The sequence below is a fragment of the Momordica charantia genome (assembly GCF_013281855.1).
Source record: "Momordica charantia cultivar OHB3-1 chromosome 9 unlocalized genomic scaffold, Mcharantia_2.0 BLBB01000009.1, whole genome shotgun sequence".
In the NCBI taxonomy this organism is placed as follows: Eukaryota; Viridiplantae; Streptophyta; class Magnoliopsida; order Cucurbitales; family Cucurbitaceae; genus Momordica; species Momordica charantia.
The window spans coordinates 25,806,767-25,822,492 of NW_028275167.1; the positions used below are offsets into that span (position 1 = coordinate 25,806,767).

General features: G+C 28.4%; 1 protein-coding gene across 1 annotated transcript; it reads right to left on the bottom strand.

The window, feature by feature from the left end:
• Positions 1-9,834: 9,834 nt before the first annotated feature.
• Positions 9,835-11,550, bottom strand: LOC111010204 (NDR1/HIN1-like protein 6). Its single transcript, XM_022283553.2, has 2 exons — positions 11,161-11,550; positions 9,835-10,418 (listed from the first exon to the last, which is right to left on the bottom strand). Exons 1-2 carry the CDS (start codon positions 11,454-11,456, stop codon positions 10,019-10,021), a joined length of 696 nt encoding a protein of 231 aa, XP_022139245.1. The 5' UTR covers positions 11,457-11,550; the 3' UTR covers positions 9,835-10,018.
• Between the last annotated feature and the right edge of the window lie 4,176 nt (positions 11,551-15,726).

The window sequence follows — 15,726 nt, forward strand, 5'->3', positions numbered from 1 at the left end:
CTAAAACCTCTTACAGACATATATCCTAAAATATTTGACCATGAAACCGGCTCATCCGGTGGGCAGCCATCGTGTTACCGGCTATATCGGGTTAAACCCACCAAAACCCTTTCTTTTCTCTCCCTTTTCCGTGTAATTATCGAGAGACTGGTTCTCAACGTAATAACTCCCACTCCTACAAGATAGCTTTTGACACGTGGCACCCTTCTTTCCCCATACGCAACCTCCTTAAACTTTTCCCCAGCCAAAAAAAAAAAAACCATTACCAACAAAAAAAAATAGTGGTTCTTTGTAATTAAGAGTTTAATTTTTACGATCATGCTGGAAAAGAAAAATATACATATACTTAGCGAATGACGATTAGTGTGCGATTATATTTAAACTAAGTTTCTTGTAAATTTCTTTTTGGGTGATTTTGCTTGGAGATTAAATTTTGATGAAATTACGGAATAACCTATGGTAAAAATAAGGGTATAATATTAGAAAGAAGTGAAATGGGTAAAAAAAAAAGGATTAAACATGAAAACAAGATTGATTAGGCGATGTGCAATGTCTAGTCACATTCAAGGGTAAGTGGGGAATTTGGTGGACCTAAAATTTAATAATAATAATTATTATTATAAATGTAATATATTTTTTAGGGAAGAGAAAAATAAGAAAAAAAGGATAATTAGAGAAAATTGAAAAGTATGATGCGGAGAAGGTAGAGGCGTGAGAGAATGGAGAAACGAGTGGACCAAAGTGGTTTACGGATATCCCATTGTTTTTTTTTTCTTTTCTTTTAATCTAAATTTAAAATTTGAAAATTTGAAAAGAAAAAAAAAAGGGAATTTGCATTATCCGTGTGAGACACGTCTCGTCCAGACAGGTGGATAGATAAAGCGCGCTTTACTATACGCCAATTGTTATTTTATTGGATAGGCCCTTTGTTTCCCGCCACGTGTCACTTTGAGGACACGTTAATTCTCATGTAATATGAGTTGAGTGATCTCGAAATATATTCTCGAATATAGTTTTGATCCGAAGTATAATGTCAACATAAGCATAGTTCAATCGAAATGACATGTGCCTTACCTTATAATTTGAGGTTCAAATTTTCAAATTCGCATTTACTGTACTGTAAAAAGATTCGGGGTTAAATATTTATCAACATATCTATATTTCTTTGAGGTAACTATATATAAAAATGTATTTTAGAATACGGTGGGACGTTTAAAACTTTATAACAATAGTATAATTTAAAATAATTTCAAAAGGGAAGTTATATATTTGAAAATGAAAAGGTTATCATGTTTTAAAAAATATATACGAGTTTTTTCATGTTTGATGTTGATATAAGGAGGGGTTAATCAACAATTTTGAAAGTACTTTGAAAAATGTTGATGAGATTAAAACTTTTCATAAGAATACCATTGATGTGGATGTTAATACTAATATAATAGGGGTTTATAATTTATTTAAAATTTTGAAATATTTATTTACTGTACAATTTTTTTTATTTATTTTGATGTTATTTTAAGAAATATTCATTTGACCAATATTTTTATATTTTTATTGATAGGTCAACTAAAATGACCTTCTCTGGTCAAAAAATAACATTGGAAATATTTGGCGATATTTTAACTTATTTCAGGTTAGATTATTTTCTTTTTTCTATTTAAAATTTTCTTTTTGTATCATTATATCATAAATTATTTGTTCTAACATAATTATTTTTAATTTCTTTTTAGAATATAACATATATGTGATAGTAGATATTTGAGTCTTGCCGATTGATAACAAATATTACTAATGCCTTAATCAATTAAAAACTAATACTTTTTTTTTCTAAATAATTGTATAAAATGGGAGTTTTATTATAACCTTTTTAAACACATCTACACTAATATAAGAATATAACAACACAATTTAACATTTTCACCCTATTTTAATATAGAATTTTTCATTTTTGAGAAATTTACTTATTTAAACATTATTAGAATCATGATTGACCAAATAATTAAACCTTAATGAGGAAAAGAATCTTGCATTAAAATATTTTTTTTATCTAATTGATTATTTAAAATCCGTCCGTCCATGAGGTGATCTTGTTAATTATTTCTTTAAAACCTTAAAATTTTTGTACCTATTCTTTTTTTAAGGTCTTCCAACATTATGTTTAATTTTTTAATATCACATTAAACAAAATTATTTTAGTTATTATGACTTAAGCTTTTATAAGACGTTTAACAAATATATTACGAGACATACTTGGCGCATGTATCCGATCCTTAAAATATATACCCTTAGATTTTTATTAAACAGAACATGAAAAATTTAGGATAATAATTAATTTTTGTAAACGAAAATTCAAGGACAGAAAAAAAAAAGACGACAATTCAAAAACTAAAATATACTATTTTATTCTTAATTTCAGGGGAAAAAACTAGAAAACAATATACACCTTGAATATGACATAAAAAGAAAAAAGAAAAGGGATATATCGACATTGGTTGTCAATTAAACAACAAATCTTCCAGGATCATGTCTTGTTAATTCTTTTGAGAGTCATATGAAACTATTTATAGGTATGCATATGCTACAATATCTAATAATAAGTTTTTATTTTCCTCAAATTCAAACATACAATTAATAATAAGTGTCCATGCACCGCCAAAACCAGCATAGCTCAGCAATAATTAAGGTGGTGAGTTCAATCTCCACTCCCACATGTTGTACTAAAAAAAATGTATTCATGGACCATAGGTAAAAAATATTAAAATCTTAATTTCTAAAGATATCAATAAAAGAATCAACATCGACCAAAATATATATATATATATATATAAATAAGTGTACATACATCATACTTAAATAAACCAAAAAATTATTTTTTTTTTCAAAAGATAAAAACTCATTATTAGTATTTATTTTCATATCAATGATATTTTATTTATTAAACTTTCACAATACAACTAATATATCAATTAACCCATCATATCCAATGTCAAACCTTTTTTTTCCTTTAAATATATCATCATATTGGTATATATATCTTATTCCCTTATACACAATTAGATGGAGTGATTCTAGTAGAATACATGAGGTTAATTAGAAAAAGGGAGGATCAAGCACTAAACCAACAACCTACGAAATGAGTTAACGATGATGTCTGATCTTTTTAAATACCATAAAAAAACACATTTATGGTCCATGTACTTTCATAGAAAAATAACAATCGAGCCCTTAAACATTAATATACAACTAATTTGATCCCTATAGTTTAAAACTTTTAGTATCTTACAGTTTAATCCTTGTAATTCATATCTTACAAAGGCTTACGCTCGAGAATGAACCAATACCTAATTTATAACTAACATAAAGTAATTATTTTTCTTTTTTTGGATGAAAGAGAGAGGAGAGGAGAGAGAGAAGAGTATAAAGGAGAATAGTGTGAGATGTGAAAGACATGTGGAATCATGAGAGATCTAAAGGCAAATGGTGAAAGTGCATGTGACATTGCTTGTGAATACAGCTAAGGTAAGCTAAGAAGGCAGCCTTAAAAACTAAACAAATAACTTATAAACCCTAAATCCCCATCCTATCCCTTATCCCTATAATATCTTTATATTTACTTTATACCCAAAAACACAGCTGCATAAAAAGTGGAGGTGGTTGCCTCTCCAATAAGCCAACCCATCACAATACCCATTTCTTACTTTTATTACAAATTTGACCTTTATTTATTCTTTAGAAATGTTAGAAAAAATATTTATTCTTTTGCATTTCTTTAATATTCTATTTCTCAAAAATTTAGTAGTGGTCAGTGAATGATATAAAAATGGTTTATTGTACTTAAATGGTTCTTTTTCTCATCATCGAGTTTCTAGACCCTCTTTTAATTGGGTAAATTTTGTATTTTTCAAATTGTCTTTATATTATGTATTTATAGTAAGTATTTTCAGATTATTGTAACTTACAAATATACTAATGTTAACAAAATTTGGTCTCTTATCTAAGGTTGTATACTTGTCTTAGTTTTATTTCACTCAATTTTGCTATTGAATTGTTCACATTCCAACAATTTAATAGGCAGTTTAGAAAGGAAACAACATATTTATTGGTGTGTATATATATTACATATAATTTTAAAATAAAATAATGAAAGCTTAGGTACTAAATGAACAATATCCATATCTTTTGTGCAAATATTAGAGAGGCTAGTTGTTTTTACACAAATTCAATGTAATTATGAGATTTTTTTAATTAAAAAGATCAGAGCTCTCATGTTTGTTGCCATTTATACAAGGACAAAAATCTACATCTTCTAAAGAATGGGATTCTTTTGGTAATTGTTTTAAATTTTTGTTTTACAGAACTTTTATCAAATTAAGACCTTACGTTTTAGATGTATATGAATAAAAAATGTTGATAGGAGTAGAATCTTGCCATGTGTGTCCCTACGACATCATTTTCGTTAAATCGTAACACAAATCAATCAAGTATTTAGATTAAAAAGTCCACGTGAAACTTTATTATTTCTTAAATTTCACTTCGGATATTTTCCACACATCTTAAGGTAGAAGGTCCCGTCCGAATAATATTCGTAAGGTACTATTTTGGAAGAGCTAGAATTCTAACTTCAAAAGTTGCAGGCCAAAGAAACTGACCCAGAAATATTCAATACACAAATTAAAAACTTACAAAAATATTAAGTAATTGGTGTAAATATTAAAAACCAATAAAGGAGGCAAATAGATTGAGATTATAATTAATTAAGCTAAAGTTACAGCATACAATTGATGGATTAATAAATATATTTTTTGTATTAAAAGGGTATTGGTATATGGTTGGGGTGACAATGTGATTGGTTTGGAAATTAATTGATTAAAATAAGTTGTGGTATCAATTTAAACAAATAAAATAATTCGTTTATTCTAAAAATAATAATAAATAAATAGTTGGAGAGTCCTCTCAATGACCCATTCCAAGATCCATGAATGAGATTTGTCGGTTGCATATATTAAAAAACCTAAACCACATTATAATTCTTTTAACAGGCTTGCATTATTGTTAAATTTGGGGGTTGGATCCTGGATTTGTTCACTAAAAAAGATTAACATTTCATAAGCCTAGTTCATGAGATTACCAAATCTAAGCATATGATGAGTTGTGTAGTCCATGAGAATTATCAAATCTGAATGTGAGCATATGGTAAATAAACTTACGTGTCAACTAAATATAAATTTAGTTTATTGACTTTGAGTTACACAAATTTGATTGGTAAGTCAAAAGATCTTGTTAGTTGGAGTATAACTTAGTGAATAAGACATCTATTATCATCTAAATGGTTGATCGTTAAATTTCTACTTCCATCCTTGCAACGGTTAAAAGAAATAAATAATAAATAAATAAAATCTCGTTCATGTTTGTAGTGGAGGGCGAAATGCGACTGCCACGTGTCGCACCACCAGAACAATGCGCCAAGAAGTACTCCAAGGAAGGGACCATCATTACTACACATCTTAGTTTGTTCTACCACCTTCGAAGCAGTTGACGATTTTGGAAAGGAAGGTTAGTAAATGTGTTAACACAAATCTCTATAGAATCCTACAATTCGAGGATGAAATGACGAGGGGTTGATGACTTTTCCCCAACTATGATCCCCTATAAATCCAAACAATCGGAAAACTATTTGAGAGTGAAAGTTTGAATTTCTACTAAAAATTTATACATCTCATTCATGCTTACAGTAGAGGGCAAAATCTGACTGCCACGTGTTGCACCACCAAGACAATGCACCAAAAGGCACTTCAAAGAGAAGACTATCATTACTACATGTCTCAATCAGTTCACCACCTTCGCTAAGCAGTCGACGATTTCGAGAAGGAAGGTTAGTAAATTTGTTAACACAAATCTTCGTAGAATCGTGCGATCTGAAGAGGAAATGACGAGAGGATGATAAATTTTCCCCAATCGTGATCTCCTATAGATCCAAACGGCTAGGAAAACCATTTAAGAGGAAAGTATGAATCTCTACTAAAAATCTATATATCTCATTCATGTTTGTAGTTGATAAAGATAAACTTTCCCCTACAGGACACGTCATTGTTAGTTCGGCAAGGAGCCACGTGTATGAACCTCCCAAGGCGAGAGTTCGACAAGCCAATTTGGAGAACTGGTGCAACGTAATTGTCGAACTCTATTGTTTACATTAGAGGAATTTCCAAACTCGGTTCCAACATTCGAGTGGATAACTGTCATCATGACAGTGAATTTGAATTTGAATTCTTTACACCAACAGTTATATGAGCTCCCTAAAAATACCCTCAAGTTAAACGGTAAGGTACGCGAACTTTTGATATTAACATTTATTGAGCAAATTGTATCCTATATTGACAAAACTTTCGGAGTGCTAACTCATTTTTTGCAGGATCCTAATCTTCGAGTGTTCTTGAAGATCGTATTGATTTAATCAAATTTTTTAGTTAAAATAGTAGTGGAGGGCGAAATGCGACCGCCATGTGTCGCACCACCCAAGCAATGTGCCAAGAGGTACTTCAAGGAGGGGACCATTATTACTACACATCTTCAGCCTGTTCCGCCACCTTAGAAGCAGTTGACGATTTCGAGAAGGAATGTTAGTAAATGTGTTAACAAATCTCCGTAGAACAATCCTGCTCAAATGATGAGGGGCTGATGACTTTCCCCCAATCGTGATCCCCTATAAATCCAAATAGTCGGGAAAATCATTTCAAAGGAAAGTGTGAATCTGTACTAGAAAGCTACACACTAAATTTCAACTTGTACCGATTTGAGCATCTGAATGCTCTCCCTTTACCTTGTAAATTCTTAGATTACGAAAGGGATTCATTGACTCGTTTGGAGTGAATATTATGTGCCCAACCAATGTTCATGATCTATAGAGAAATTGGAAACCTATTTCAATCATGATTTTACTTTCTCAATGTAACTTGTGTTAAAAGAAATCAAATATTTGAAAGAATGCAAATGGGAAATCTATTAAGAAGGAGAAGACTTTTCTCCACTTGCTTCCCAACAATCAATGTGCCAATTTCTTAAACCTAAAGAACACCTTTCATTTCACGCTCAACCCATCTCCACCTTCCTTGCATCATAAATCACTCAAACTCTTTATTTTAAATCTTCATTCATTTTTCTTATATTATCAGCAAATGATTTAGAAATATCGAAATATTATACACTTAAAATTACTATTTACGATTTCAATAGATTGGCTTTTTCACATGCCATTTATAAAAACAAACTAAAAGATTTTTTTTTAAATTATTATTCAAACATACTTTTGTCAAACTTTTATTCTATAATGTTGGAGAAAATATTGTTTTAAACATATAGGTATATATTTAAATACTATTTTCATCCTTGAATTTTAACACTTTTGGTCTATAAATTTTTGAAAAAATATTTTTTTATTAGGTACTTTTTCTCGTTATGGTATTCCCCCTGTCTGTTTTTGGTCCAAAGATGAAATTTTTAATAATAGTTGGTTGTATTCACCTATTTTCGCAATAATAGCCTGTTCCACATCAGGATTAACAACATTTTATATATTTCGCATCTACTTACTTACTTTTAGGGACATCTGAACCTTTATTTTAAAAATTGCAGAGGAAAAACAAATAACTCCCTCTATTCAATATTATTGTGGGATCAATTTATGTCTTTTAACTTTCCAAAAATAAAGATTTTGGAGTTTGTTGTTATTTTGCACCTGCCTAATGTTGGTTCAAAAAATAATCAATTTAGTTGACTTATGTCATATCAGCATGTTAATTCACATGCTCAATGTTAACGATGACGGCCACAATAATTATTTTAAAAAAATCTAGAGACTAAAATAGACCTACTATTTTAAAAATATATGGATCAAAATAAAATAATCAAGGTTAAATTAATCTTACAAAAATATCTTGTGTTTCTTTTGAATTTGATTACTCTGAAATTAATTTGGTTGGGGCCTTTACTATGAAAAGAAAGCTCACATGATTGCTCTTTGAAATTTCCAATGGGAATGGATGAGTTTTTGGGATTTGAGTTGTTCAACCACTTCTCTACTTAATTCTTGTAGTTTAAATTATTTTGTATAAAGTAATAGTATATTTTCTCTTTTAATTTCACAATGAGTTTAATATGCCACTAAAATAAGTATAATTAATTAAATTTTAAATAATACAAATATATTAAAAAATTTCAACCACATTCTATGGGACTCTATTCTCCAAAACCAACTACTATAAATTTATTCTCTCTTTTTAAAATTAAGTTTGTCCCCCTTTTTTTCATTTTTCATTTATTGAAAATTTTCAACCACATTCTATGGAAGTAAACAATATTCTACTACTTTTAATAATTTACAAAGTTGCTATTGTTTTAGATAAAATAAGGAGTGGATGGTAGATTTCAACCTTTGAATGATTGCTATAGCCAGTTGAATTCTATTGAGCGATGATATAACTCTCTAAACTTTAAATCTTGCTTCTCTTCCTTCGTTAATTTATAGTTGGTTTTAATTTTCTGAATATTATTAAAACAACTCTTTGCATATAATGAAAGATATTAGATCTATGCTAACTTAACATAGCTTCGAGGTTAAGGCATACATATGTTTGACTAGAAGATCATGAATTTGAATTATACATATTGTATTAAAAAAAATATTCTAGCTCTAAAATATATTAAAAGATATTATAAATTAAAATAAATAATATATTCAAATTAGGTTGGTTAGTGTAATGTTAATTAGATTTTCTTAATGATAATGATTTTTTTTTTTATCTTTAGTTGAATAAACTTTCTAATGGATTGTTAATAGGTTAAATTACAAGTTTGATCACTAAACCTTTAGAATTGAGTCTATTTAGTTCATTTACTTTGACAAAAAATTCTAATAGATCATTGAATTCTTAATATTGTGTCTATTTAGTTTTTATATTTAAAAGGATATTCTAATAGATTTTATTTTATATTTAATAGGTCATTCACAAAGTTTAAAAGACGGCACCAAAAACTTTTTAAATTGCGGAGATCATATAAATTCAACAATTGTGATATTTCATAAACCTATTAATAAAAATTTAGAGTACACAACATTAAAATTAAATAATTTTAGATATAAAACCTTAACTTTGTAGTACTTTTTATAACTTTGAAGTATGAGAACCTTGAAAGTTCACGTACGAAGCTTATAATTAAATCTAAAACGTTCATAGGAAATTAAGTTCCAAGACGTACAATATTTTAAAAAATATTTCTTATTTAAAGCTATATATCATGAACACCACTTTTTTTTTTTGTTGAAACTATATCAACGTCACTAAAAAGTTTTAAATGTAAAAATAAGTGGACTAAAAAATAAGGGAAAGTCATTCAAATCTTGTTTTGATTCTAAAACATCGCGGCGCTTATTCCAATTTTTTTGGTATCCAAACTTTCAAATATTTTATCTTAATTTTCAAATTTAATGTTACATAAAATTATGTAAACATATATTTTATTCATTTGTCTAATAAATAATATAAGTACGTGGACAAGTTACAACATCCTATTCTTATTAGATGAGTAATGAAAAAGATAATGATAAAGATAGTATTAAAGATGACATGATATGTAATCATGATGCTTCATTGATATCTACCTTTGTTCTAGAGGTCATAAGTTCAAATTCGTCCACCAGACTTATTGTACTAAAAAGGGAAGATGACACAATCACATACATATAACATCAAATTAATCATAAATAATGAAAAATAATACCCTTCAAAAATATATAATTAACTCAAATAAATAAAATAAAAAACTAAAATATATGAAAGGCCAACTCGAGCATAGCTAACAATATATATTCTCGATCAAAAGTTCGGAAGTTTGAATTTCTACCTCCACCTCGACGTGACTCAAAAATTAACTAAATATATGAAGATATTAGAATATTAAAAAAAGATAAAGAGTAGAATTGAAAATCCCTAGACAAATTTCCAAAAAGGAAAAAAGAAAATTAGAGCTTTAACTTGAATTTACAATTACTAGCTTTAATACTAATGGCATTATTGGCAGTCAAGCTATCCACCACCAACAAGCATTCCCCCAAGATCTTAACTTTCTTAAGCTTCAACTTCCCCAATTTCACGGCCACCGGAGCCGCCGCCCGGAGCTGCAGCGGGATGCGCCCCGTCCGCTGTTGCTCCACCAGCGCCGCCATCAAAGTGCTTCCGTACACCGTCCTCCCGGTCAAATCCACGTCCAACGCCGTCTTGTTCCGGTGGCCGTGGTAGAACGCCGGCAGTGACCCTTCACAAAGCTTGTTCTCAGTGTACCAAACGCTCAAAACTCCTCCCTTTTCGTAGTATATTCCGATCTTCTCGTTCGGGTTGTACGCCGTTATCTTCACATCGAACCTACAAGCAAGAGCGGAGCCAAGAAGGAAGAAGTGAGGAATTGTCTCATTTAAGTTCAGAACAACTTAAATATTGTCCTACAATCTTTCACTATCTATTGACTGCCATTAAAATTTTTAAAAATAAAAGAGATAAATTTAAATAATGAGATTTTAATTTTTTTTCTTCTGTTTTTCAAAAATACAAAGAGTATTTAAATTTTTATAAGATATACTACTTACTAAAATAGGATATAGGTTCTAATATCTCCTCCAAATTTTTAAGAAATTGGCATAAATTTTAATGTTTCCTCTCTTATGCGGCTTAATTAATCTATCCTCTAAATTTCTATAAATATGTTATTATATAAATTTATAGAAAATACTTGCGTCCTCATGGGTGATAATTTATCTCTTATATTCTAATCACTAATAAAAAAATTAGCAGCCCATTATTTAAAAAAAAATACTTATTTTTATACTTCCCTCACTTCTCAGACGTTACGTTTGCATAGTAGTTAGGACAAGATATCAAGCTTACAAATATTTTTCTAAATTGATGGTAAACTAATTTTAATATTTACCAAAATAAAAATGGTATAATGAGAAAAATATTAAAATGTACTATTAAACATTAAGAGGTAAAAATATATATTCAAACTTCTTCTCTAATTTTTCTGTGAAAATTTTAGGAGGTAAAACTTTGTCCATATATAAAATAATATAGCTACAAAATTTGAAGTCCGCAGTGTACGTGGGCAAACCTGGCGTAGAGCGACATGTCGAAATTGAGGCGGAGGTCACTGATGTTCAAGGAGTCGACGGAGTACGCCGGAATCTTAGGCTTGAAAACGAGATACAGAATTCCGACGACGGCTCCGACGACGATCAGTAGAACCAAAATAATGGAGAGGCTCCAACACAACCATCTGCACAAACACGAATACCTTTTCTTCTTTGGAGGGACAATTTGGAGTTGCTGGCGGCCCTTCTCCGGCGGCGGCTGTTCGAGATCTGCAACTGGGTGGATTCTGATCTGATGATGGTCTGGGAGTGCCATTGGAAGAGTAGATTTTGGGTATTATATGTGTTTTATTTATATATCTCAACTTTCAAAACAGATAAATTTTCTTTTTTTTTTTCCCTCACCAAACATAGCCTTGTGAGAAGGGCGAATGGAAGTGGTAGTTCAACTAAGTTATACTTACCCATTTATCACATAAAAAGATTTTGGTTATAATAATACTTCTAATTTTTGTTTTCGAAACATTTGTTTTCGTTTCTGTATCTTTTTATTTTGGTCTTTTGAAGTTAATTTTATCTCATTTTTTAAATAACGAAGTTTAATAGAAATGTAACCATAATTTTATATTAGAATGTTTCCATTGTGTTAAAATTCTATCAACGTGGATTGAGTATAAAAATCAAAACTAGAGGAATAAAGTGAATAAAATCTGAAAATACAGTGATCAAAATACTATTTTAAATTTAAATTCTATTCTACTCTTTAAACTTTTGTGTGAAAAAAGAAGATCTTTTTTTAAACAAGGTAAAAAAAAAGTTGAATATATCATAAATACAAGATTTTAACTATGATAATAAAATAGTTAATTTAATCCCAATCTTAAAAGTTTGTATGTAAAAAATAAATAAAATAAAAATCAACTTCAGCATAGGAATTGATTAAGGTGTATATCATTTATCAAAATATTACAATTCCAAATTCCCTTTCAACTCAAAATATATACTATATATAACTCTTATATAATCCCTTTTATTATTATTATTATTATCATTTTGAAGTAGTCTTTTGGTGGAGTAATCCGTTTTATTATTAGTATTGAAAAAAGAATCTGTTTTAATTTTTAGTGGATATGGAATCCAATGAGAAATATGTTGGGTAGGCCCAAGCCTTAAAAATCGTTTTTTAGTAACTTAAAAGGCCCAACTTCAGAAATCGCATGTGACCATTATTTAAAAAAAAAAATAAAATATAGGCACAGGCACGAGCATGTGACCATTATTTATTTCTTTCTTAAACATAGCATAATATATAACCATATAGACTAATGGATGAAAGCCTTTTGAAATTTGCAACTCTTTCTAAAATAACTATTCTATGAAATTGCAACTATTTTTTTAAAATAATTCATTTAACTAAGAATTTGAAATCGTAGCACATGCTCTGTCCAATTGAAATTCTCTTTCTATATGTGTATATACATCTACGATTATCGAGCCTACTATTCTAATGTACCGTTCGAATTCTCTTTTCTATAAGGTACCTATCTATACTATATTAAAAAAGGAGTATCTTGGAAAAACATTTTTGGACTATTCTACCAACCTATCCATTTTAATTTACTAAGAATGTCATCTCTTATTTCTAATAACTTTAATTAATAAAAACATAAAAGTTATGAATATGAAAAGTTACCTATATTTACTCCTAACAATTTATGATTTTACTTTAATTGAAATTAATGGAATTAAAAGTTATTGGAATCTCAAAAGTTTTTCAACTCATATCCATTCCCTACATATGTGTGTATATATATATATATGAGTTCCTCCCTTCTTCCCACCATAATTTAGCTCTCTTCCTTAGTTTGCTTCTTTTCATTTCTTGATCAATTCTTTTAAATTTTATACATATAGATTTAGTATCGTCATAGTACACAATGGCGTAGCACGTTGAGCATCTCTATTTATAAGAGTTGCAGAACAATGTTGCTTATAAGTAGAAGTCATTGAATCTTACAATTTGATCTCAAACATTAATCGAAGGTGGACAATTTCTGAGAAATTAACGTATTAATCATTCTTATAAATGTTATAAATTATTTTACAGTTATGATTTTTTTATTCTATGTAATATATGGATGATAATTTTCTCTCCTATTTGTAGATTAAAAAAAATAAAAAAAATTATCTTCTACCACCATTAAGCAATAATGCTATTATTTTTATTTGTTGAGTTTGATTTAAAGGAAATAGCATATTTTTAGTAATTGTCAAATTAAAAGTAGTTAAAAAATGATATTCTATTATGCATAGGAATATTTTGTGCCGTTAAATTAAAACTCTAAATATATTTCTATTTTAAATTTATTATTACTCATTAACATTAATATAACAAATTAAAAGTGGATTAAAAATAAATATTATAGAAATATAATAATATAATAATTTTTATTACAGTAATTATTATATTTTTTTTATTAAATACCCAAATATAATAAGTAAAATTAACTTATAGACATAAATTTATGAGTATCTATTGTTTTAAAGAAAAATGTTCTTAATGCTAAAAATTAATTAGGGAAAAAAATCAGTCATATTTTTATTAAGTAAAAAGGAAATCAATTTTGAATAAAATGAAAATTTAAATGCACCTAATAAATGTATAGAATTTTAAAAATATTGGATGTGAAAAAATCATTTTACTTTCTTGAAAAATTTTATACTCTTCCAACATTATTTCACCAACAAAAATTGAGTTATATAATCCTATTCATTTATAAATGTTTCTTTCAAGTTTTTTAATTTTGATATATTTTTTTTTCAATAAATAGTGATATTTTTATTAATGAAAAATGAAATAAAAAAAATATTACGTACCTTGCACGTGGTGATACACTAGTCTATCAAATTACTCTAACATTAACACGGATGATACAAACTAATAAAAATTTGTGTTTCTCTTTTTACCGACACTTTAGTTCTTGTTAATTTGTCATTTACACCTACTTTCTTTCTTCTTTATTTCTTAATGCACACTTTTTCAAGGCAAATGCACGCCTTAATCCTATAAACGTTTTTTTCACTGTATCTATTTATTGTCATTAATCTTTCTAACCGATAAGGCATTTCTAGAGTAATTTACCATTAAACCCTTTTCATCAATAATAATCGGTCACAATAAGAATACATATTTCTTTTTATTGAATTGCCTTCAAAACACTCCCAAATACCATACCCTTTTATCCTTTAATTGGTAAATCACTTGGATTCAAAAGGGGAATCCGAATCAAATTATTATGGGAAGAAAATTAATCAAAATTTAAAATCAAATTCAATCAATCAAATCTTGATTTATTTAGATTTCCATAAAGCAAAATTTCCTTCAACATAATGAGCTTAGATTTTTGGAAACGAGTGTCGTTTAAATTCAAATTCCAATTCAAATAAGCAATAATTAAAGATAATCGACCCCACCATTTAAATTTAACAGAGATAATAATTAAGGTAGTAAAAATAAACAATTCAAGATAACAGTAAAAGAGAGATTAGTGGGAAAAAAATGTGTAAAGAAAAGTAAGTGTGAGATAAACATAGTTGAAACTATATTCAAGTATTCTCCCTTTTTTCAGGGGAAAAACCCCTCAAAATTGTAGCCAAACATAACATTTCTATGCATAAATTAGTTTTAAGTTTTAACCATTAAAATAATTTTTTTTACTATGATTAAAGGCACACAACTTACTCTTTCATCTTTAAAATAAAACAAAAGAAAGAGAGCAAAAAATGGAAAGCCCACTCACAGGAAAAGCTTTAATTTTAGAGTGATTCCACGGCAACTCCATGAAATTAGTCCTCATTGTTATTCTTAATTTCATTGATTTTCTAAAAAAAGTTCCAATTTTATACTACTCTGTGTTAAATTTATATATTCAAGCAAAAAAAAAAAAACATAAAAACAATCTTGTTTATCGATCATCACTGACCACCACTAAATATTTGACAAGTAGAAGAAAGAAAGGTAGAAAATTAGATTTTTTTTTTCGAAAAGTAAAGAAAGTGTCAAATTTTTATCCGTGGGAGCGGTGACGATTTGAAAACATGAAAAGTTTTTCTTTTTAGTAGAAAAAAGAAATGGCCATTAAAATTTCTCCTCTCATTGAAGAAAGCATGACATATGCAAGAGAGAGAGAGGGGTCAAAAAGTGATATATTCATTTTTGCTTGTTCATAATAGAAGACATGATTATTTATTTTTATTTATTTTTATCTTTATTGCATGTTGTATATATTGGAGGGTAGTTAGATTCTTTGATGTTTGGTAGTTATAGTCTCCATCAACCAATTCCAAAAGTAATAGTTTTTTAGTCCACAACCCCTCCACTATGATTTAAAACAAATTATCTAATAATAAAATGCTCTTTAACCTATATACATTTAAGTTCATATATAAATCAAACGCTTCAATATAGCTAAGCTAGTTAATATGAACTTCTACCTCCAACCAATAAGTCATGAGTTTGAATCCACATCTCCCTTATTGTATTAAAAGAAAACAGAAAAAGGATTTTAATGCACATCATTTAAATC

What these genes read in the sequence shown, in the direction of transcription:
- LOC111010204 (XM_022283553.2), bottom strand. Translation starts at nt 11,456, where the DNA reads ATGGCACTCCCAGACCATCATCAGATCAGAATCCACCCAGTTGCAGAT. An exon ending in GACATGTCGCTCTACGCCAG is followed by an intron (nt 10,419 to 11,160) that starts GTTTGCCCACGT and finishes TCTTGCTTGTAG; the next exon opens with GTTCGATGTGAAGATAACGG.